Consider the following 24899-nt stretch of genomic DNA (forward strand, 5'->3'; position numbering starts at 1 on the left):
TTACCTGATCCATCTTTGTTTTTGGTAGAAATTATATTTCTACTTGGCAAATAATTTACAATTAGAAGAAGCCAAACTATCCGCAAGAAGCCCCAGTAAAGTCCCATTGATGAAAAAAAGACGTGCTAAAGAGGCTACAGTTTACCAAAAAATACAGAGACTGGCCGAGAGAGAGATGGCACAATGTTTTGTGGACTGATGAAAGCAAGAATGTTCTTTTTGGGTCTAGGGGCCATAGACAGATTTTTAGATGACCCCCAAACACTGAATTGAAGTCACAGTCCAATGTGAAGACAGTGAAACATGGTGGCACAAGCATCATGATATGGAGATATGGTTCTCATCCTATGGAGTTGGGCCTATTATTCACATACCAGGGATCATGTATCAGTTTCAATACATCAAAATACTTGAAGAGGTCTTATGCCGAAGAGGAAATGCCATTGAAATGGGAATTTCAACAACACGACGACCTCAAACACACCAGTAAATGAGCAACATCTTGGTTTCAGACCAACAAGATTGACATTATGGAGTGACCAGCCCAATCCCCAGACCTTAATCCAATAGAAAACTTGTGGAGTGACATAAAAATGCTGTTTCTGAAGCAAAACCAAGAAATGCAGAAGAATTGTGGAAAGTAACTGTTGCCAGAAGTTGGTGGACTCAGTGCAAGAAGTTGTGCAGCAGATCTCAGAAACACATTATATAACGAAATATTAGTTCAGCCATTCAAATGAAAGCAAGTTTGTAAAGAAGAATGCAGACACTGCTATTATTTTGGAACAGCCAAACACATTTCTTCACTTTCTTGAAAGGAGTACCAAATTTGATACATTTTGCTTCATGTTTTTGAATAGAATTGGAATAGAATGTGCAGTCTTCCCAATGCATTTGCGTGTATGGAAATAAAAGCTAATATAAGGATTTTGAGCTTTATTCACTTTTTTAAACACACGGCTGTTATTCTGAACACAACTGTAATGTCTAAAAGTGTTCTAGTTTGTGAAGGTGAATTGTTCCTCTTTAAAACAACTAGGACACTTTAATTACATGCACAGGGCAGTGCAGTGTCAAGACCCTTTTTTAGTAATCACAAGGTTTGTGGGTAAAATTTGCTTTCTTGCGGTGTTTAAGATTTCAAACCCTAAATTTCAGCAGTGCCAGGAATCCGAGCTGCTCACCCATAAAGCCTGGGTATAGAGCTGGTGCAAATGTAAGGCATGCAGAGGGCCCATTAGGTTGATACGGCGACAGTGATCACATGGCTGATGACCAACAGGACCTGATATTTTTAAGACGTACACTGATTTATTCAGACAGTTTCTTTCTTTTTACCAATACTTGTGTATGTATGTATGTTTGTATGTATAATATCCATCAGAACAGAGATGAAACAATTAGGGGCTGATTTATCAAAGGTTGATTGATAAGTCTTTGACCTCGAAATTCGAATAGTATTATTTAAAGTGGACCTGTCACCCAGACACAAAAAGCTGTATAATAAAAGTCCTTTTCAAATTAAACATGAAATCCAATTTCTATTTTTTATTAAAGCATTCATAGCTGTTTTAAGCTCATTTTAACATCTCAGCTGTCAATCAAATATTGTCTGCCCCTCTATGCCCTGGGGCAGACAATTACTTTCACTTTCCATTCAGCACTTCCTAGATGTCACTGCTCTCCCCTATTCTCTTAACCATTTAATTGTGTATCCAGGGCATGGGGATGGACACCCCATTCTGGTGCACAAACAAGATTCTGAGATGATACAAGGCTGGTCTTAATAACAGTGTCCACAATATGGCTCCTGCCTGCTTGTTATAATTATGAATTCCCAGACTGAAGAAAACAAGATTCAAATAATTTATATAGTGCAATTAAAGTTCATGTTGCTTGACTGATGTGATAAAATAGGATTATGAATAATTTTTGTTGGGTGACGCGTCCCCTTTAAGAAAAAACTCAAACATCTAAAACTTGATTATTACCAGCCCGAAAACTTGAATCAAGTTTTTTCTCCTAAATCGAGATTTTTTTTCTCCTAAACAAACTTGAATCGAGTTGTTTTTTTCTCCTAAAAAAACCTCGAATGTCAAGAAGGCTATTCACATCTTCAAATGGGTCACTGGACTTCTCCCATTAACTTCTACATGAACTCGGCAGGTTATAGGTGAAGAATAGTCAAATTTGAGTTGTTCCCAGGGATAATTCCCAACTCGACTTTGTGAGTTTTGACCAAAAATACAACTTGAAAATTTGAATTTACAATTCGAACCTTAATAAATCTGCCCCTTAATCAGTCCATTGTGGTGCTCTCATCATCACTCGTCTGTTACCAGAAACACGCGGATACAAATAAATGTGTGCAAGAAGAGAGAATTTAAATATTTATTACCGCGTCTAGAAAACCAAGCAACCCCCAAATTAGCATTGAAATTCCCAAATATATCCCTAATAAAATTTTCAGTATTTGTACAATTTCTACATAAACATACAGTGTATCAAAATCTGCATCAGTCAAACATAAAAAAAAAAACATGAGTAGAAATGCATAGTGATGGTCCGGATTTCCAAAGCAAAAAGGATGAGATTTGTTCCAGAGAAGAGTAAGAAAAACCTTTACATACAGTACCCACTCACAATATATGATTTATATTTATACACAATGGACTTCACAGGTCACTTTCATTGCACAAATATACCATCTTAGCACACATCAACTGCACGTGGAGTTCCATCTTCCTTACATGAACACACCGTGCATGATACAATAGAATAATGAGGTTTCCTTACACAGCTCACCTACCGCATGTTTATTATAGAATCTATAATTAATATTTTATCTACATACAGTAAAGACAAAATGGAATAACGGTTTCCTATGTGCTAGAGCAGTGATCCCCAACCAGTAGCTTGTGAGCAACATGTTCCTCACCAACCCCTTGGATGTTGCTCCCAGTGGGCTCAGAGCAGGTGCTTATTTTTGAATTCCAGGCTTGGAAGCAAGTTTTAATTGCATAAAGACGTATGGTGCCAATCAGAGCCTTCTGTAGGCTGCCAGTCCACATAGGGGCTACCAAATAGCCAATCACAGCCCTTTTTTGGCACCCCGAGGGACTTTTTCATGCTTGTGTTGAATGTGGCTCACGGGTAAAAAAAGGTTGGGGACCCCTGTGCTAGACAGGGTCCATCTAGATAGGTTTGTCCTTAAAGGACCAGAAAATATCTGGTATACAAGGAAAAACAAAGACACAAACTTTGAAATCGCTAAGTCTTTATTGAAAAATAGCTACCGAAACTTGCTTGCACTCCTCTTCAGAAAAGGTGACAGGGCGACGATCCATCGTGCGGCGCTCAATTTCTCCTCCCTAGCTATCTCCTATAAGGAAGGCAGGGAGGAGAAATCGAGCACCTCACTATGGATCACCTTTTCTTAATAGGAGTGCAAGCAGCATTTCGGTAAGTTATTTCTTAATAAAGATTTCAAAATTTAATTTATCTTTATGGGTTTTTTTCGTTGTATACTAACATTTTTTTTAAAAAAAATTGGTGTTACTGGTCCCATTGCTGTTACATCTCCTAAAACTCTATACATAAAATCGTCTTTGGTTTTGTCCATGTTATTTATGGTACGGTTAAAAGTATTGCTTTCAGGTCAGTGCACCTCCCACCGAGATGCTTTGTGGTTTCTCCTAGCAGCTATGGAGTTACGGTTGCGGTCCTGTGTAATTAGTCTTTAAATTAAGATTTCAAAATAAGTTAATCATAAAACAAAAATAAATCCTTATTGGCATTCAACACATAGATAAATCAATCCCTATGTAGGAAATTTTAAAAGAAAAGGATAAATGGATGGTAGCAAAAAGAGCGAGGGAACACGCGTGGCAATAGTGCGTGTGGAGGAAACGGCTTCTCTCCCACATGGTGGGCATCCATTGGCCTGGTGTCCCGTGCCTGCTTTGCCTCGCTTCCAGCAAAAGAACATACAAAAAAGCACAGGGCATGGGATTTACCACTGCTTCCCCCTACTGCAGAAGTATATATATATATATATATATATATATATATATATATATATAATCAGTGTTCCATCCATCTACAAGATTTGTTTTAGGGTTAGTTCACACGAGGAGATTCGGGAAGATTTTGTCACCTGGCTAAAGCACACGCGGCGCTGCGTTTTCCGAAGTTGCCTCACGAGGAAACGTCGCGCGACTTCGGAAAATGGATCGCCGCGTGTGCTTTAGTGCAGGCGACTTTTCATTATAGCGAATGGAAAGACGCGCAAAGGCAGTTCCGGGAGATTGTCGCCCAGAAGAAGAGGCGATTAGTTGCCAGGCGACAAAATCTCCTTGTGTGAACTAACCATTAAGAGGAGTCTTATAATCAGGGGCGATCCTGGCCCCTCCGCTGCCTGAAGCAGCAGCAGTTGCTGCTGCCCCCCCTCCCCTGGAAATTCGCTCTTAAAGTACCAGGAGCAGCATTTTTGCTGCCCCTGTTACCTAGTGGGGCGCTGCCGCCTGAGGCGACAGCCTCAACTCGCCTCATTGGCGAAGCACCCCTGCTTATAATTAAGACTCAGAGCATCAACTGGAGTGAAAAAAAAAACAGATTTGGCAACAAAGAGGGTTATCTAATAAAATGCACTGTTTGTCCAGGAGCTGCAATCCATAGCAACCAATCAGCAGATAGCATTTACTTGTCACCTGTTTAAAAGCAAACATTTTATTGGTTGCTATGGGTTACTGCTCCTGGGCAAATTTAGTGCCTTTAATTAGATATGGGTGTTCGTTCCCATTGAACATTTCCCTTTAAGGAACAGCTCAGTGTGAAAATAAAAGCTGGGTAAATAGGTTGTGCAAAATAAAACATGTTTCTAATATAGTTAGTTATCCAAAAATGTAATGTATAAAGGCTGGAGTGACTGGATGTGTAACATAATAGCCAGAACATTACTTCCTGCCTTTCAGCTCTATAACTCTGAGTTAGTCAGTGACTTGAAGGGGGGCCACATGGTACATAACTGTTCAGTGAGTTCGCAATTGATCCTCAGCATTCAGCTCAGATTCAAAAGCAACAGATATGACCCATGTGGCCCCCCCTCCTGTCTCTGTCAGTGGAGACAAATCAGTGGAAACCAAGAGAGCTGAAAAGCAGGAAGTAGTGTTCTGGCTATTATGTTAGACATCCAGTCACTCCAGTCTTTACACATTACATTTTTGACTAACTAACTATATTAGAAACATTTTTTATTTTGCACAGCCTGTCTATTTACCCAGTTTTTATTTATTTTTACACTGAACAATTCCTTTAAGCAAACACGGTTACTTATAATATAAACCAATAGGAAGCAAGCTGTTCTTTGCATCATAATAGTAGGCGTGGTCTAGGAGTAATATACATCTAAAAACAATTATTACCAGACATGGGGACATTGAAGTGGCGGTTCTCCTTCAAGTTAACATCTAGGGGATTATTTATTTAAGCACATTTTTTTCTGTTATCCACTATATAACCTGTGCCTGATAACCCTGTTTCACTGCCACTCACTGATGAACATCTTTGCCCTCTGTGTTGAGGTGACACATGCCTATTTCCTAGCTATGATTAAAGTGCCTATAAATGTAACAGGACACCATCAACAAGCTAGAAGGTTGCTCTTCTAACACAAAATAAGCAGCACGAAAATTTAGAAGCAAATTTGTCAAGGGTCGAATTTTGAATTCATATGAGGCTTTTTTAAATTCCCATTAATTCGAAATTTGACTAGTCGAAATTTATTCATGAAATCAAATTATTTAAACTTGGACTAACAAACCATCGAATTCGATTCCTCCAAACTTGATTCGAGTTTTTTCTCAGAAAAAAAAATCAATGTCAGGAAGGCTGCAAACATCTCCAAATTGATCCCTGGACCCCTCCCAATGACTTAAGCGGTAATTCGGCAGGTTTAAGGTGGCCAGAGGACAGAGTATGATGAATCTTGAAAATCCAATGCAAAACTCGAATCGAGTTTAGATAACGCCCTAGTCTAATTTGACAGGTTTGACCATTAAAAAAAATTGAAAACCTGAATTTGAATTTTCAATTCGACCCTTAAAGGATCAGTAACATCAATTTTTTTTATTAAAAAATTCGTTGGTGTAGAACGAAAAAAACCCACAAAGACATATTAAACTTTTAAATCGCCATGTCTTTATTAGGAAATAACTTACCGAAACTCTGCTTGCGTTCCTCTACAGAAAACGCAATAGGTCGATGATCCATCATGCAGTGCTCGATTTCTCTTCCCTGGCTATCTCCTATAAGGAAGGCAGGGAGGAGAAATCGAGTGCCGCACGATGGATTGCCTTTTCTGAAGAGGAGCACAAGCGGAGTTTCGGTAAGTTATTTCTTAATAAAAAGACTTAGCGATTTAAAGTGGACCTGTCACCCAGACATAAAAATCTGTATAATAAAAGTCCTTTGCAAATTAAGCATGAAATTTAATTTCTAATTTTTATTAAAGCATTTATAGCTGTTTTTAAGCTCATTTAAAAATCTCAGCTGTCAAATATTGTCTGCCCCTCCTCTATCCCTTAGGCATAGAGGCAGGGCAGACAATTACTTTCACTTTCCATTCAGCACTTCCTAGATGTCGCTGCTCTCCCCGTATTCCCCTGTCCTCTTAACCATTTAATTGTGTATCCAGGGCATGGGAATGGACATCAGGTCCCCCATTCTGGTGCACAAACAAGATTCTGAGATGATACAAGACTTGCCTTAATAACAGTGTCCACAAAATGGCTCCTGCCTGCATGTTATAATTATGAATTCCCAGACTGAAGGAAACATGATTCAACTATTTTATATTGTGTAATTAAAGTTAATTTTACTTGACTAATGAGATGACATAGGAGTTTTAATATTTTTTTTGTGGCGACGGGTCCGTTTTAAAAGTTTAATATGTCTTTGTTTTTTTTTCGTTCTACACTAACACATTTTTTAATAAAAAAAATTGATGTTACTGGTCCTTTAATGAAAACAAAACCATTAGATAAAAAATAATTTGCCTTTAAAAACTAGGATTTGCAAAGAGCAGTGAATGAGGGGAGATAGTGTTCCTCAAAGAATAGAACAAAAAAAAAATACAAGTTTGTCGTTAATGTTTAAGAATGAACACAATCGCACTGTGAGGCATAATTATTGTATGGCCCGCCATTGCTCAGTGGTCTACATTTAGCACATAAAACAGTGATTGTTCTCTTGCACAATGCATCTCAAAGAACAGATTATGGAGTCAAACCATAACTGGGTGATACATGCACCTTTAAAGCTTATAATGAATTGTAGTATAACCTACAACACATCAGGAGATATTGTACTGAATGGTCAAAACTTTGAGCAATGTACCAAAAGGAAAATACATTTGAGTGATATTTTTTTATCTCTTTGAAACGGCTTTAACAGTGTAGGACACATTTCTATAAATGGGTTTGGTTAAAGGTTGGCAACAGGGTTATCAAAATCCAAGATGAAAGCAATGTACGGGCATGATGCCCTTAAGCTAAAGCTTTCCTTTCCAATTTTTTGTTACACAGCTCTGTGCCGATAAATGCCGTACAATCAGAAGGAGGAATGCAGGTCTGATTCAGACATATAGATAGCTACTATTAGAATGGAGCAAAATGCCCAGTGTTGGACTGGGATATCCGGGGCCCACCAGAAAACCTTAGACTGTGGGCCCACTTATTATTATATCTCGTCTCCTAACTCAAACTCTTTATTCTCCTAGTCTTTTATTATATATTTACTATACTCTATTCTTCCTTAATTAAGAGTCTTTTTTTCCCATAAAGAAATAGGGAATGACCATAAAATCAGCCAAATGGTTAGAAGCAAGAGGCCCACTGGCACCTGGGACCACCGGGACTTTTCCTGGTATCCCGGTGGTATCCCGGTGGGCCAGTCCAGCACTGAAAATGCCCAGTTATTTACCACTCGTGTTGCACCTGCCCATTCATTGTTCCCAAAGCATCAACAATTTGGATACTTTTCACATATAGGTGATAAGTAGGGTTGCCACCTTTTGTGGAGAAAAAAATACCGGCCTTCATATATATTTATCTTTTTTCCCAATTAATAACATTGGGATCAACCATTATTTTTACCGGCCAGGCTGGTAAAATACTGGCAAGGTGGCAACCCTAGTGATAAGCTACAACAGAATAATGGAGTTCCTTTCAGGCTTCACTCTTTTACACATTGTTACCATAGATATTTACGGAAATGGAAGAGGCACCGAGATAGTTTCCAATTTGCCCATTCAAAAAACAGCAGTACAGACAAGGCCACCATAGCTAAAAGAAACTGTGGCAGTGCTTTGAAAAAAAGAAAAAAAAACAGGAGAAACAAAAATCGAGACCAACACAATCACCAAAAATAACGAATGTCCAGCTAACCGAATCATTTTCAAGTGTGAGATAAAATCTACCTTTCAGCCCCTGAGAAGAATCCCAAAAATAATTGTCTTTAACTCTGTTCTTATAAACAAAGCTAAAAGCACTTTGACTATCATTATCTTGAAACAAGATGATGTAAACATCTAAGGTTTAAGGTAAAAGCAGTCTTGTAAACATTAACTGCACGGGGACACTATCAGCATCTTCAAAAGTGTCCCAAGTTCCTTCATTGAAGTGAGAAGACTGCAGGCTGTACATAGTTCTTCATTGCAGCAGCTTTCAGGCTTGTCCTCAGATACGGTTTATATGATTCTGCTTCACAGTAGCTAGACTTAAACACCAAGGATGTTATTCATTTCCCATCTCTGAGTCGTTTTGTTGGACTCACAGTCTGAGAGGAACACTTGGTGGAGAACCTCTGAACGGTCTAAGCATTTTCCTGTAGGAATGTGGAGTAATCGGTGCATGTTCTAGGGACAAATTCATATTGATATGTTAGTGTTTATATGGTAACAACATTTCAGAAACCCTCAAACTCAAGATAGCATTCTGCTGCTGGTGCGATTTGTATCTTGTGGGCAGAAAAACGCAGCGTAATAACCATATTAGTCTATGGAAGAATATTCCTGTACGGCACTGTGTGCCATTACCCTAAGGCAGTGGTTTCCAGACTGAGGGGCTGAACCCCATGAGGCAAATTCACTAAAGGACGAATTTTCGCCAACAACCGCTCCGCCACATTAAGCCCCACTTCTCCAGGCGCAAATTCGTTACCACTACGCAAATTCACTAAAACGCGAAGTTGTGTCTCAGCAGCCAAACGCTGGCGAATATCCGCTATCAATAGTTCAGCTGGGCGAGCATTTCATAGCGAATTTTTGCTAGCGTTCATTTCTGCGAAACTTCACTACTACTCTTGAGCTTAGGTTAATTTGAATAAGGCAGGTACATTAAAGTCGTATGGACGTTTTTATTAGTAATGTTGGTGCAAATGTTTGAAGTGGCAACTTTTTCAAACACATGTCCAACGAGCCACAATAAAGACAGAAGAGATCCTCTTATGCCCTAGACCAGGGGTCCCCAACCTTTTTTACTCGTGAGCCACATTTAAATGTAAAAAAGAGTTGGAAAGCAACACAAGCATGGAAAAGTCCATGGGGATGTCAAATAAGGGCTGTTATTGGCTGTTTAGTAGCCCCTATGTGGACTGGTAGCCTACAGGAGGCTCTGCTTGGCAGTAAATCTGGTTTTTATACAACCAAAACTTGCTTTGCCTAGTCTGGAATTCAAAAATAAGCACCTACTTCGATGCCACTGGGAGCAACATGTTGCTCGCGAGCTACTGGTTTAGGGACCACTGCCCTAGACACAAGGCCACCCCTAAACAAATTTGGCATGCCGCTCAAATTCGTTTTAAAAAATTCCTTACACAAAAATCTTTAATAGTTTGGACTTTTGATGGCAATTCCGCTTTAAAAAAAGGAAAGTCGCCAGCGTTTTTTCTTTACAAATTTAATGCATTTCCGGCATACAAGATATGATGTCATTGAGACAAGACTCAGGAGGATGGAGCTTTGTTTTTTTCAGTTCACCTGGTCTAAGGTGGCGAAGTAAACTCTGGTAACATTCAGTAAAATTTGCATCTAAAAGTCGCCTGGCGATAGGGTGCGAGCGAACGCTAGTGACGGTCTCATTCACCAGTGAATTGTCCTCTACGCCTGTTAGTGAATTGGCTATGTCCCTGCGGATGAGATTTCTGGCGGATTGTTGCTAGTGACGGCCATGTCACTCTTTAGAGAATGTGACCCAATGAGGGAGCTTGCAATAGTGGCATCGGGTAATAAGCCTAAATGCCGGTTTGGGTAAAGATTTGCTCTCATAAATACACCAGAATGCCCAGTTTTAAAGGAGAAGGAAAGCTACGGAGGCATTTTATTGCCAATAGATTAGCTGCAATAGTGCAAGCTAGAATGCTATATTTATTCTGTAGAATGTTTTACCATACCTGAGTAAACAGCTTTAGAAACTCTTTGTTTGCCTGAGTCTCTCCCTGCTCTGGGCTCAGATTACAGTAGAGATGGGGGGGGGGAGAGGAGCAAACTGAGCATGCTCACGCCCAGGGCAATGAGGTTTAAGCTGAAAACAGGAAGTCTGATAAAGAAGCCCATGTGTACACAATAGAAGGAAAGAAATGCTGTGTTTCTTTTGACAGGGCACTCAGAGCAGCATTACTTTGGGGGTTTACTGGTATATTTAGATGGACCTTTCTGATAAGGCTTATTTAATTTTAGCCTTTCCTTCTCCTTTAAGTTCAGTAAGGATGAGATTTGGGGTAAATATGCGTTAGTTGCCATAGATATTGAAGGGATGATACACAGATATTTTCCTATACAGGTCCTATACAGGTATGGGACCTGTTATCCAGAATGCTCGGGACCTGAGGATTTCCGGATAAAGGATCTTTCTGTAATTTGGATCTTCATACCTTAAATCTACTAGAAAAACATGTAAACATTAAATAAACCCAATAGGCTGGGTTTGCTTCTAATAAGGGTTAATTCTAACTTAGTTTGGATCAAGTACAAGGTACTGTTTTATTATTACTGAGAAAAAGAAAATAATTTTTAAAAATTTGGATTATTTGGATAAAATGGAGTCTATGGGAGACGGCCTTTCTGTAATTCTGAGCTTTCTGGATAACGTGTTTCCGGATAATGGGTGCCATACCTGTCTCTGTACACATTTCATGAGTTACAGGTGAGGTTAAAGCTTGAGGGGTGCCTTACCCAAAAGTTGGACCTTTAACTGGGACTTGTAATGAAAATGTTTGTCAAACACTGCCCCAAAGCTGTAAATTCATTCAAATATCAGCTTTAGCTCTCCAGAATTCACTGCTCAATGTTTTGAATGAAATAATGAAATTCTCTTCTAAGGAGCACTCCGTTTTAATGCAAGGGCAAGACAGCTTTTATACAGACATTAGTAATAGATATTCGGTAAAGACACAGAACTTACCTTAAAGTACTGCCATTCCTTATATTCATTTAAATTACAGTGTGTAAGCATAACATTTGAGTCATCCGTCCCCTTAGTGAGACACTGATCGTACTGCATCAACTGATTTGCTTCATTTATTCGGAAAAGCTAAAATAAAAACCAATTAAAGAAATGAAACCTCCATGTTCAATACAAATGTTAAAAAAAAACCTTTTAGGGCAGAGACACAAGCTCAGATTCGGGGCGATTAGTCGCCTGGCGACAAATCTCCTCTTCTTCGGGGTGACTAATCTCCCCGAACTGCCTTCCCGCCGGCTAGAATGTAAATCGCCGGCGGGATGGCACCCGGAGCGATTCATTTTACAAAGTCCCCCGAAGTTTCCTCGTGAGGCGACTTTGGAAACCAAAGCGCTCAGAGTGCTATCCTGCCGGTGATTTTCATTCTAGCCGGCGGGAAGGCAGTTCGGGGAGATTAGTCGCCCTGAAGAAGAGGAGATTTTTCGCCAGGCGACTAATCGCCCCGAATCTGAGGGTGTGTCTCTGCCCTTAATGTGAATGGTTAATGTATTTTTTGTTCCTCGAACAAACTTTTTTGTTCCTGCTGCAAACAACTCACTCATGCTGTGAGCCACAGAATGTATCGGCTGTTCCAGCATATTTGGCATGTACAATTACACACCAATGGTTTCGCCTTGAAAAAAATAGTTAGTATGAGGGAGATTACTGATAAACCATTAAGATCTCTGAAAGGTAAAGCTGGTACTCAGGTCTGGCTTTGTTAACTTAAAGGGGAACTATTGCGAAAATGAAAATTAAATATATGCTTCATGATACTGAAATTAGAAACAATAATAATAAATACAATCAATTAAATATTCTGCATCATTTCTAAAATAATCAAGTTTATCTTCACTTTCTGTCTCTCAGCATTTTTTTCTCTTTATTCTGTCTTCTTGAAGGAGTTGGGTGTCAGATATTCACTGACAGTTAGATCCAATATATCTTATAGGGGGGCTCCTTTCCTAGCAGATGTATCAGAGCTCACTCAAATAACCGATTCCAGTACAAACAAAATAACTGCCTTTTGCATAAATTCTGCATGTAGAGAGACAGGATTTCTGATAATTTTATTAGAGTGAGTCCCCCTATGAGATATATTAGATCTAACTGCCAATGAATATCTGACACCAAACTGCTGCATAAAGACAGAATGAAGAGAAACCGATGCTGAGAGAGGGATAGTGAAGATAAACTTGATTATTTCAGAAACAGTACAACATTTTTTATTGATTATATTTAGAAAACTTCTTATTTCAGTATGATGAAGCTTATATTAAATTTTTAGTTCCGCTTTAAGTCCCTGGTGGTGATGATCAGAAACTACTTGAAGTCAGGACCAGACTACATTACAGTGCCCATACTCCAGTCCAGCACTCAGTAATTTTTAGTAATGGCAATTGTGCTAACAAGGGTCGTGTCAGTAAAGATGTAAGTCTAAATGGATCTTACTTGATTTCCTCCCATTCTGTGGCATCCCCCTAGTTCTGCAAGGCCTCCATTTGTATGGCCCATACTATCAATACAGTAGTCAGTCTCAAAGCCTCTTATCTGAAAAATAAGATCATTATTAAACACAGCAAACAGGCAATCAAATACTATTTTCCATATAAGGGTGATATCACATTCCATAACATGTAATTGTTCCAAAAGCATTGGGTTTATTACTGTCTAGTTGGGGTAAAAAAGTGATTTTACAGGAAAGCAAGCTGATTTTAGGGAAGGCTTCACTTTCTTGCAATATTACCAAAAACACTCTAGGGTTTATTCACAAGGTGACCAAGTGATACAGAGCTAACCCGGACTTTACACCAATAAACCAGAGTAAGGTATTCGACTTAGGCAGAACTCACCTCTCCCCATTCAACATTTCTAGGTGGAAGGGGATAGTATTCTGGGATATCATATGCGATTTCCTCCATAAACCATTTGAAGCTTTTGCAGTTGTAATCCTCGCGGAACTTCTTCAGTGCACTAATGTCCCCGTAGGCAAGAGCTTTGGTCTCTGGACGACTGGCATAGAAATAATCTTTGTAATCATCCCACCAGACCTCCACCACTCTGACATAGTTCTGTAAAATAAACAGATTTCTGTTTAGACAAATCAGTATTTTCATCTTTTAGATATTTTGAAGGTAAACCGGTTTATGGAACATCTCCATGAGATGAATTTCCAGCAGGAACAGGAAACCTTCAGCGCTAAATTGGGCTGTCCTTGGGGTAAGTGGCATCTTGGGCAACAAAACCAAGCCAAAGCTAGCTGCAATCTTCTACTGTTCTGTACACACTGGGTGGTTGATAGTAGAAATGATGTATTTTAATATAATTAGAGTGTCTCTATAAAAGGATGATGACCAGTCTGGTAGCAATACAGTACACAAAGGCTGGATACATTGCTAAAAAATGACATATCAGCTGCTCTGCTGGGAAATGCCACAAGTTGCCGAAAAATAACTCGAGCACAAATGCACAGCACCAGGTTATACACTGGATCTCAGAAATTTTTATGCACAGACAGGGAATGAGTATGCAGTATTAATAGAAGGAAAAATATTAAAAAAAAAAACAGCAGGCACTATGCAATCAGTGAATGTCCTTTAGCTTTTACGACTTATAGGTTTTAGAAATGGTTCTATAAAAGACGCTACCAAATCTGCAGGAAGAAGGTTCCATGTATTTTTGCTTGTTCTGCAAAGAATGGTTCCTATTTCCTTCCCACCAGGCTTCATGCTATGCCCTCTGCTTCTTACCACTGAACACATGCAGACAGGGCTGCCATCAGGAGGTCACAGGGGGGGGACAGTTGTCCCGGGCCCGCATGGTTTTGTGTCTAAGGGGGGGCCCGGCCATGCTTCACTTACTTGATTAGCCGGGCCCCCCTGCTTTCAGCGTGCTGCCAGCTTCACAAAAAAGGACACAGCAGCTCCGTGCATGGAAGCTTTTCTCCTATTAAGATTTCCTGTACCCTCATTGATCCTTTAAGACTAAGTCCCGTAAATCTGCATTGGGATTGGATCCCCTTATCCAATCCCTGTACAGCTTTACCGGGACTTATTCTTAAAGGACCACGAGGGTTGAATTGCTACATATGCCATTGTCCTTTGTTATGCAGCTTCACAAATCCTAATTTAAATCCTAAATGGCAAAGTTTAATAAACAAAATCTTCCTAAGGTTACACCAAACCACGGAACTTCTGTGTCCTATTGTTAGATTAGCTAAAGAAGCTTGGACCTGTGAAAACAAAGCATCACAAAAACTAAACAGGGGTTGTATATGTTTTGTGCCAGTGTTATAGGCTGAATGCCAGCTTTCCCTCTGTCAGCAGCCAGGGTGGAGGCAGTGTTGGCTTATGGCTGCTAATCTAGAACTAGTAGGTTATGTCTTTATTGGCTAACTTATTACAATACAAACTGCATGATTTCAGAATAGCTTATAGCTATTCAGGAATAGTATTGTACAATGCAGAAGAACAGACCTAAGCAGTCCTGATAGTAATTATTTGCAATATAACTAGTGTTTAGCTCTTTCTGTTCTCTGCCCTAATGGATCTGAATTTGAATTAATGTAAAAATCATGCAAGGCTAGATTCCGCTACATTGTTTCAAGAGTCAGAACCAGCAGTGTAGCATGGGACAAACAAATACTGCATTCCATAGAAACCTACTTTAGTATAATAGAGAGTTGCTAAGAATTAAAAAAAAGTGTTCTGTCCATTAGGCCTCTTTAAGGCAATTAAAAACATTTAAAAAAAAACCCAGTAGGATTATTTACCCATAAACAAGGATGTATGCTAACTTAGTTACCATCAGGTACAAGGCACTTTTATAATTACAGAGAAAAAGAACATTAATCAAAAATAAATTGTTTCTTTAAATGGGCCTCTATGGGACATGGTAGGATAACAGGTTTCCAGATAAAGGGCCGATAAAAGCTGCTTATTGGCCCGTGTATGGGGCTCACTGACGGGCTTCACCGATCGAGATCTGGCCGAAAGTCGGCCAGATCTCGATCGGATGGGACAGAAAATCCCGTCGGATCGCGGCCGCATCTATTCGTTGATGTGGTCCCGCGATCCGACCGCCCGTTAAGGCCTCGTTAGGATCCGATCGTTGGGCCATAGGGCCCACGATCGGATCAGCCCGATATTGCCCACCTCAAGGTGGGCATATCGGAGGGAGATCCGCTCGTTTGGCGACATTGCCAAACGAACGGATCTCTCAGTGTCGGGGCACCTTAATACATCCTATACCATTTTATTTAAAGGGGAAGGGAACGATCACGAAAATGAAAATGTAATATAAGCTTCAGCATACTGAAAGAAGATGTTTTCTAAATATGATCAATTAAAAATTCTGTAGAGCTTCTGAAATAATCAAGTTTATCTTCACTACCTATCTTTATGCAGCAGTTGGGTGTCAGATAGTCATTGACAGTTAGATCCATTATATCATTTAGGGGGGCTTCTTTTGCCTAGAAGATGTATTAAAGCTCACTTTATTAAAATCATCATGTCTCTCTACATGCAGGATTTGAGCAAATGGCAGTTATTTTGTTAGATATTTGAGTTATTTGAGTAATACATCTTCTAGGCAAAAGGAGCCCCCCCCTATAAGATACATTGGATCCAACAGTCAATGAATATCTGACACCCAACTGCTGCAAGAAGACGGAATGAAGAGAACCAGATGCTGAGAGTGGAATAGTAAAGATAAACTTGATTATTTCAGAAACAATGCAGAATATTTAATTGATTGTATTTACAAAGTTTCTTATTTCAATATGATGAAGCTTAAATTAAATGTTCATTTTCGCGATAGTTCCCCTTTAATAAAAAAGGAACGTTTGTTCTTCACTGGGGAAGGTGATCAACAAATGGGAAAGAAGAAAAACATTACAGCTCCAACGTTACCATTTATTTTAACTACGGACAAGAAAATGTATCTATGCGCCTGATAACTGAGGTACCCAGAAGGTAGATCATGATCTATCAGAAGATCTGTAGACCAGTAGATCACAACAACCTGACATTGTCCACAAACTTGCTATTTAATATCTGTTCTGAATACTTTTCATTATTTAGATTTGAAATAAAATGGTGACACCAAGCACTTTAGTTTGCCAACTGAGAAGCAGCAATCAAAACACACTTTGTGCCATAACCATTAGCAGAGGTATCCAAACTGCAATGTCCAAAGTAGTGGCTGAAGGCCCAGTCTGAAGGACAGCGATTTAGGAAAAATTATTTCTTCTCTTTCGATATTCTGGGAATACATGTGTGAGACTTGGGACAGAGACTTACTTGTGCCCCTGCAATCCTTGCAACAGCAGTATGATGATTTGTATGATAATAATTTCATATATTTCTATCCTTCTTAACAGCTAAGGAGGTTCTGAACATGTGTTAAACCACAAAAATGGAACCAAAATCTGAAAGCCTTTGGGACCTGATAGATCATTAGTATTTCACTATAACTTACCTTCAGTGTTGGAGAAGATCCAACATGTGCAGGTGTAGGGTTTCCTTGCCAACCATGTAGACGGTAAATGTGTCCTACACGAGAACAAGGGGTAAACAACAATTTTCCTCCACACTGCCATATCTGAAATAGCAACAGTAGGACTTGGTCATTTACTTAAAAAACAAACATATATTTGTCAAAACAAATGAATAATTAGAAAACAATACAAAGAAAGTAAAAAAAACAGTTAATCCTTGTAATAGAAGCTTTTTTAGAGTGGGCAATACACCCCCTTGATCAACATGAGTTGGATGAATAGGGCTTGGGTTGAAAATACTTTTTATTTCTTGAGTTAAACAGGGAGATTGAAGCTACATCATTTCAAGGTATGTAAATAGATTCCCAGTGCACAGATAACCCCCCAGTGTAATGAACTTCTCAGTCAGTCAGCCAAATAGAACAAAAAATGGAGTGAAGTTGAGGGAGTATCTCTACTTAAACTTTGCTAAGTAATGGTAATATAGTGAGTAATAATGTAATAATGCTTTATAATAATATAACTTTATAATATGCTTTATAATACAATAACTGGGAAATATGCATTTTTAAGTTCATTTTTGCTGGAGTTTTTGTATAATGCATGGTTTCCCTACCAGATTTCAAAAGAGTCAGGTAGATAAACGTACAAAGCTCCATGATCAGACCTCACAATGCTCTCAAATGAAATACAGAGTGCACTTATTCTTATATGTAATGATTCATTGCTAGAGATTGATTATACATTAGACTGATTAAATCAGAAGCTAAATAGCTGGTCCAACATAAAATAAAATACACGATTTTATGTTCTACTTGCCTTGTAGGAAATTTCGAAATTTTCACCACCCCAGATCTGCAAACCTGGATCATAAAGACCTAGTTCGAAAAAATAATCTCGCTCAATGGCAAACAGGCCTCCAGCCATTGCAGGGGACCTAAGACGAACCAATGTGATAATATCTTGGATTAAACACAGCAATTCAAACACTAATCTTAACCAATATGAAAACAACCAACAAAGCCCAGTATCTCCCCATGATCATTCATATGTTGTTGCCATCCATGCTGTGATTATATATTGTGCATTATGACATGGTTAGCAATGATTTGGAAGTATGCTACACAAGGTCTATTGTAAAATACTTGCAAATAACATCTACACTATATAGCCTTAAGTGTGTGGGCACCTTCCTGTCCAACATCTCATTCCAACACCAATGTTATTAACATAAATTCCAACCCCTTTTTTGCAGCTAAAACTGCATTTACCCTTTATGTTTCTGGGAAGGCTTTCCAACATTGTTGGTGGGATCTGGTTGAGGTTGGGCACCGATGTTGAGCAATCAGACCTGGCTTATATGGGAGATTCAATCTGCCCCTCCAGTTTGGTTGAGGTTGGGCTCTGTGCTGGCCAGTCAAATTCTCTGCAACCCAAATCAGTATGGTCCTTACTTTGACCATGAAGGCATTATCCTTCCACCAGTAGGAAACACAGAGTTGGGAAGTGTCACTCTATGATGTAATAGCACCTGGGTTGGCAATGATAGGTGTGGATTAAATAGCCAGTTCCAATAATTATATGGGGTGTCCACATACATTTGGCCATATAGTGTACACTATGTCCTAAGTGGGGAGCAGGGAATTCATGCATTAGTTGTGAAAATCACATGAAAAAATAACTGAAGGCATCTGTTTGATTTAATCAGGGTTATAAATAACTAGGTGTGCACACTTAGCTGGAATAATACATGCCAATGTACCGTTAAATTAGCATGTATCATTAAAGGGGTAGTTCACTGTACAGTTGAAAATTAGATATAAAAAGTATTTTTAGAAAATCTGCAATTGGTCTACATTTTTTTCTACTTTTTTTAGTTTTGGCTGCTTGGGCTTACCTTCCCTAGCAACCAGGTAGAGGTTTGGAAGTCAGAATATAAGATGGCTAAGAGAGAGCCTGAATATAAAGAGAAGAAATATTATATAGAATAACTGTATAAAGGCAGCTTGAGATAAGAATATTTGGTTGCCGAGGTCACTGATTTGCATTTTATACAGCAAGCTGGAGAAAAGTAGAAGAGAAAGGGAAATAATATAAAAAAAACAACATAAAAAGTAAAAAAAATGAAGACCAGCTGAAAATACATTATCAATAGGTCAATCAATACATAGAAAAAGTTAATGTATATGTGAATTCCCCTTTAATATAGTTGATTAACACGAAAAGGCAACTAAAAACATTAAAATTGTAATAAAAAGACAGAAGAGCGTTCAGTAAAATAAAGCTGATGGTAACAACAAGCAGAACCACAGCTGTTCTGTTGATATAATGAAGCTAGTTAGCTAGACTCAAATGGTTTGGGAGGTAGTCCTGCACAGATTGTACCTTTATATACAGCATTTTGGCAGAATAGAGGGAGTTAGCCCTTTACTATACACCCTGCCCGTGCTGTTACATTCTCTTGTATTTGGATAGTTAGAATTATACATTAATCTGCATTTGCTTTATCACACACAACTTGAAAATACTGCTTACGAATATAGTAGACTGATATACTATAGCATATAAAGACATTTGCAGGTAGCGGTGTAGAGAAAAGTCACACTTAGCTAACATTATGGAGTTTTGAAAATAAAGTTGAATGCATAAATACTTGATATTTTTTACAGATATATTTAAGTTTGTAATACTAGAAAAAAAGTAATATTAAATATGTAAGTTTATCATAGTATGGGCCATTTACAAATCTAGCCCTATGGGAGAGTGGCAGTCTATAGGCCTAGTATCTGCTTACAATGGAGCAATGCACCACACTGCTGATATAAAACTGGGAACTAATTAATGATCTCTAGCCAAGTGGACTGAACAGAAAGCATAAGGCTAATGTCACACATACCACTTCCCCATGTTACCCATCGGAGCCAACTGGAAACGTGCCGTGGGCAGGTGGAGACTCCACTACGTGTGGCAGTAGCCAAAGAGAGGCGGAAGGATGTATGCAAGTTTAGTTCATCATTAGGCAAATGGTAAAGAACCTGTAAATGGTTTAATGATTACCGATAAGGCTCAGTTTTTGTTTTTCTCTGCTCCTTCTCTTTGCTGGTGAGTGGCACCCGCTTCCAAAGCATACTCCAATCCCATGCTCCTCTAGCAAACCCATCGTCATCACCTCCCGCTTGTGGTATTAACTCATAAGTGTTACCATCTATGACATCTACCAGGGGCACAGTGCATGTGGTTCTGCGAAGTTGTGGTAATACAGGATGAAGTGAACGACATGGAGGGCAAACACATGACAGGGGAAAAATAGGAAAAAGAAAAAGGGCGGGGAAAGAAATATATTTAGACAAACGTGAAAATGAACGTGAACTTCATCCTTTACCAATACGGCTCAGTTTTATGCTTTCTTTTGATCTTTTCCCTCTCCGATAATGGAATACGCTTCCACAACATGCTCCAGTCCCAGGCCCCACGAGCAAAACCATCTTCATCCCCACCTTGCTGCGGCTCAATGGTATAAAGATTGCCATCAATGTAATCTATTAGAGGAACAGTGCAAGCAGTTCTGCCATGGACCAGGACAGAAAGAGCAGAAAACATCAACAAAAATAAACAAAAAAGAAAGAAAATGGATATTAAAAAGTGTAAATATTTCCCCAGAACCACAAGAAAAGAAAAAGTCACAGACGGTTTCTTATTTCTTTTTAATGGTTAAGATTCAGTTTGGTTAAAGGGGACTGGCCACCCTAAGAAATAATTCCAAATCATATATTATCATGTTAGTCAAGCAAGATAAAATTTATTTGCACTACATAAATTATTTCAGTCTTGTTCCCTTTAATCTGGAATTGAACAATCACAGCAAGCAGGCAGGTGCCATTTTGTAAACTCTGTTATTAAGGAAAGCTTTGCGTTATCCCAAAATCTTGTTTATGTGCTAGAATAGGGAACCTGATGCATATGCCCATGTATTGGTTACAGAATTAGATGGTAAGGAAGGAGTGTGGGGAATGTGAGGAGAGCAGTGACATCTAAGAAATGCAGAATGGAAAGTGAAAGCAATTGCCTGTCCCGCCTCTATGCCTAAGGCATAGAGGCGGGGCAGGCAAAACATGATTGACAGCTGAGATATTTAAATGCATTTATAACAGGTATGGATGTTTTAATAAAAAAAAATATTTGGGTTTTAAGTTTAGTTTGAAAAGGACTTTTGTTATACAGCTTTTTATGTCTGGGTGACGGGCCTGCTTTAACACGGGTATAGCCACACTGTTACACCCAACCCCGTTTACTTCAATTGCATCATGATGGTTTTTTTTGGTGGCAGCTTTTTTAATTGATAGTTCCATGACTCAAGGCAAAGAAAAAATCTTGAATTTTCATATATTAGCCTCTTAAAATTTGGCCACCTGTGAACCTCGCAAAAAGTGCTAGGATTCGGCTCAAGCACTATCCAAATCTTGGATTCAGTGCATTCCTAATTTATATAGAGCTTCTTTATACCCAGCACTGTACATTTCTACAGTAAAGCAGTTGTACTATTGTACTAACCAGGGGACAAATAATCACTTGAAACTGTTGCGTGCACTTTCACAAACCAGAGACCAGCGGTGAATTAAAAAGCAACTTTATTTCCCCAACATTTCTTTATTGGGGAAATAAAGTTGCTTTTGAATTCACTGCTGGTCTCTGGTTTGTGAAAGTTCTCAAAACAGTTTCAAGTGATTGTCGGCCAAGCCTCCCTAAAAGGTTCGGGGCGTCGCACCCGAGCCAGAGTCGTGGAGCGGCGAGTAACCTGATTTGAATGCCTATGAGAGTAACAATTTAAGTGACTGGTCCGGGGCATATGCACCTGGACCCACCCAGTTATAGGGTGAGCGATCATAAGAAGGATTTTTCGCGTGTTACCTCGTATTAAAATTATTGGCCGAGGAGTTAGAGCACATCCAAAAAAGTCTGTTTACAAATATATAGGGGACAAATAATGCAATACAAAGAAATATGAACAGTAACAAAGCACATGTTAATCCTCTGGGGTAATGGCACAAGGGGTGTTTAGTCACAAGCTTCAACAGACTGATCATAGGTGGCATTGTGGGTCAGGTGATTACTGGTAGAAAAACACAGCACTGATCATTTTAGAACCATGATCTTCTGATGCTGCCAGCAGGATCAGGTTAATTACCAGCATAGCCTATGGAAGAGTATTTGCAGATATGTTGCACAATCATCCAGACTGTGCCAGGGAAGCTACAGTAAGGTAACATGGACTGTAACTGGGATTGTTTTTAGGCAAACTTTAGGTATAAACTGTGTTTATAACTCCAAAAGTGGACAGCTGCTAGATATTCTACATATTTATTTTTGCCAGTCAGTTTATTATAACAAGAGAGAGAGAGAGGTTGCTTGTAGGGTAAAAGTAGAAATGGGATTGCTTTTGCACATGGTCATGGCCTGCTGACAAGCACAAAAGGGACAACCTCACTAATTATCTGTTCCCTTCCTTCACCCTTTTCTTGAGGGGGTTACATGAAAAACAATAGAAAGGTGAAGGAATACATACAGAAAAGAGGATTAGTAATTAAGCAAAAGGAAAGCAACAACAGGTGTCATTTCATTAATGCAATTGCAGGCTCGTCCGCATAAAGGTCAGTGCTCATACATTTAGTTCATTCATGAAGGAGTTAAATTATATAAAATCCTTTATCCCTTTTTTATGGGATGTACTCACAAACATTCTATATCATATAGTTAAAAAAACCATAAGGCAGAAACACTTTTTTATGCTGTACAGAGGTGTATATAGTAAAACACCAGCCAAGGCTGGGGCCGGAATTACAAATGTATTTATTTTTATTATGAAGTTGACGGTAATTTGTAATACCCTTTAAAAAAGCCCTTAACCCGACCCCAATTCGCTCAGAACTTTTTTTTCCGTCTTCTGGCCATCTCGCAATGTTGCTCCGCCCCCTTTCACATCACAGACCACCCCCTTTTACATCACAGACCGCCCCCTTTTGTGCCCCCCCCCCCACCGACCGGTACAGTTTTTCAGAAAAGGTGGCAACCCTAGGTGTATACTGTCATTTAAAGGGAAAGAATACTGCTGAACACTGCAGGTCTCTATATGAATAGATTGAATCTAAGACCCAAAAGTAACACACTATCATATAAATAAAGTTTTTTATGAAAGAATATTTTTCCCTATTAATAACATTGGGATAAACCATCATTTTTATCAGCCAGGTGGCAACCCTACCTGCAATACAACACCATGGCAATTTACAAGGGTAGCACAAATGCAAATACAGTAGACTGAATGTTAATAGAGCCATATTCAGATGGAGAGAGCAGTTCTACTACCACAAGGGTTAATAGGACAGATTTCTAGTTGGCACAGGAAGGATTAATAAGAGGATCAGAAAGGTATATGACCTTTCACATGCTGCTCATGTCCTTTTTGAGGCTCAAGGGGGTCTTTTGTGCATGAATAACAAAACAGCCATTATGTACAGTGAATGGAGTGGAGGGGGGAATTAAAAAAACAAACAAACCCTTAAAGGGGTTGTTCACCTTTGAGATAACTTTTAGTATGACATAGAGCAGTGATCCCCAACCAGTAGCTCGTGAGCAACATGTTGCTCTCCAACCCCCTGGATGTTGCTCCCAGTGGCCTCAAAGCAGATTATTATTTTTGAATTCCAGGCTTGGAGGCAAGTTTTAGTTGTATAAAAACCAGGTGTACTGCCAAACAGAGTCTCAATGTAGGCTGACAATCCACATAGGGGCTACAAAATAGCCAATCACAACACTTATTTGGCTCCCCAAGAACATTTTTCATGCTAGCGTTGCTCCCCAACTCCTTTTACTTCTGAATGTTGCTCACGGGATCAAAAGGTTGGGGATCCCTGACATAGAGAGTGAGATTGGTTTTCAATTTTATTATTATTTAAGGTTTTTAAGTTATTTAGCCTTTTATTCCACAACTCCTCAATTTGCATTTTAAGCAATCTGGTAGCTAAGGTCCAAATTACCCTAGCAACCATACACTGATTTGAATATAAGACTGGAATATGAACAGGAGTGGGCCTGAATAAAAAGAGGAGTAATAAAAATTAGCAATAACCATACATTTATAGCCTTACAGAGCATTAGCTATTTAGAAGGGGTCAGCGATGCCCATTTGAAAGTTGGAAAGAGTCCGAAGAAAAAGGCAAATGACTATAAAAATAAACAATGAAAGCCAATTGGAAATTTGCTTAGAATTGGCCATTCTATAACATACTAAAAGTTACCACTCCTTTAATAACGGCAAGGGAATTGGGGATGCCTTTCTCTTTGGATTCTGACCTTCTACAACAATTTGATTGTAATAATATTGCAGGTAAAGTACATAGTGAGTGTTTGGCAAATGTTATGGGTAGATAACACCCTTAACCCACGCAGTGTGTCCCATAAGCAACTGTGACAAAAAAGTGCCAATCTAACATCCTACAGCACCCCCTCTGGCATTTGCCAAAATATCTTGTTCAGGTCTATATTTAATGGTTAGCAATTAAAATTTGCTACATTTTAATTTGCCATTTATGTACATGATCTTTTTCTTTATATTTTGAAGTATGGGTATGAGATCCAGAAATCCATTATCCAGAAAGCTCTTAAATGTGGAAAGGCCATTTTCCATAGAACTCATATTAAGAAAACAATTATTTTTCTTGTGCTTGACGGAAACTAATCTGCATTATTGGTGGCAAACGATTCCTATTGTGTTTGGTATGCTCAAGGTTTGGTGGTTTCAAAAATCAGAAGAATCCTTATCTTTAAAATCCCAGGTGCCAAGCATCATAGTTGGAACCAGGGAGTCCATGGGCCTCCAGAATCTTTATTCCTGGTTCCAATCCCTA

General features: G+C 39.0%; 1 protein-coding gene across 4 annotated transcripts in view; it reads right to left on the reverse strand.

Moving 5' to 3' along the window:
- Positions 1 to 8219: 8219 nt before the first annotated feature.
- Positions 8220 to 24899, reverse strand: part of galnt7.S (polypeptide N-acetylgalactosaminyltransferase 7 S homeolog) — an 84237-nt gene continuing 67557 nt past the window's right edge. For 2 of the 4 annotated variants that reach the window (XM_018243205.2, XM_041579520.1), the window contains exons 7-13: positions 20053 to 20235; positions 17815 to 17932; positions 16977 to 17099; positions 13352 to 13570; positions 12951 to 13049; positions 11460 to 11588; positions 8220 to 8914 (exon numbers count right to left, since the gene is read on the reverse strand). In XM_018243205.2, the coding sequence (XP_018098694.1) occupies positions 8777 to 8914; positions 11460 to 11588; positions 12951 to 13049; positions 13352 to 13570; positions 16977 to 17099; positions 17815 to 17932; positions 20053 to 20235 (1009 nt within the window). In that variant the 3' untranslated portion in view covers positions 8220 to 8776. Of the gene's footprint in view, positions 8915 to 11459; positions 11589 to 12950; positions 13050 to 13351; positions 13571 to 16976; positions 17100 to 17814; positions 17933 to 20052; positions 20236 to 20377; positions 20561 to 24899 lie in introns of all 4 variants that reach the window. The other 2 variants (XM_018243206.2, XM_018243207.2) reach the window with 2 other exon arrangements.

This window comes from Xenopus laevis, chromosome 1S, assembly GCF_017654675.1.
Source record: "Xenopus laevis strain J_2021 chromosome 1S, Xenopus_laevis_v10.1, whole genome shotgun sequence".
Lineage (NCBI taxonomy): Eukaryota > Metazoa > Chordata > Amphibia > Anura > Pipidae > Xenopus > Xenopus laevis.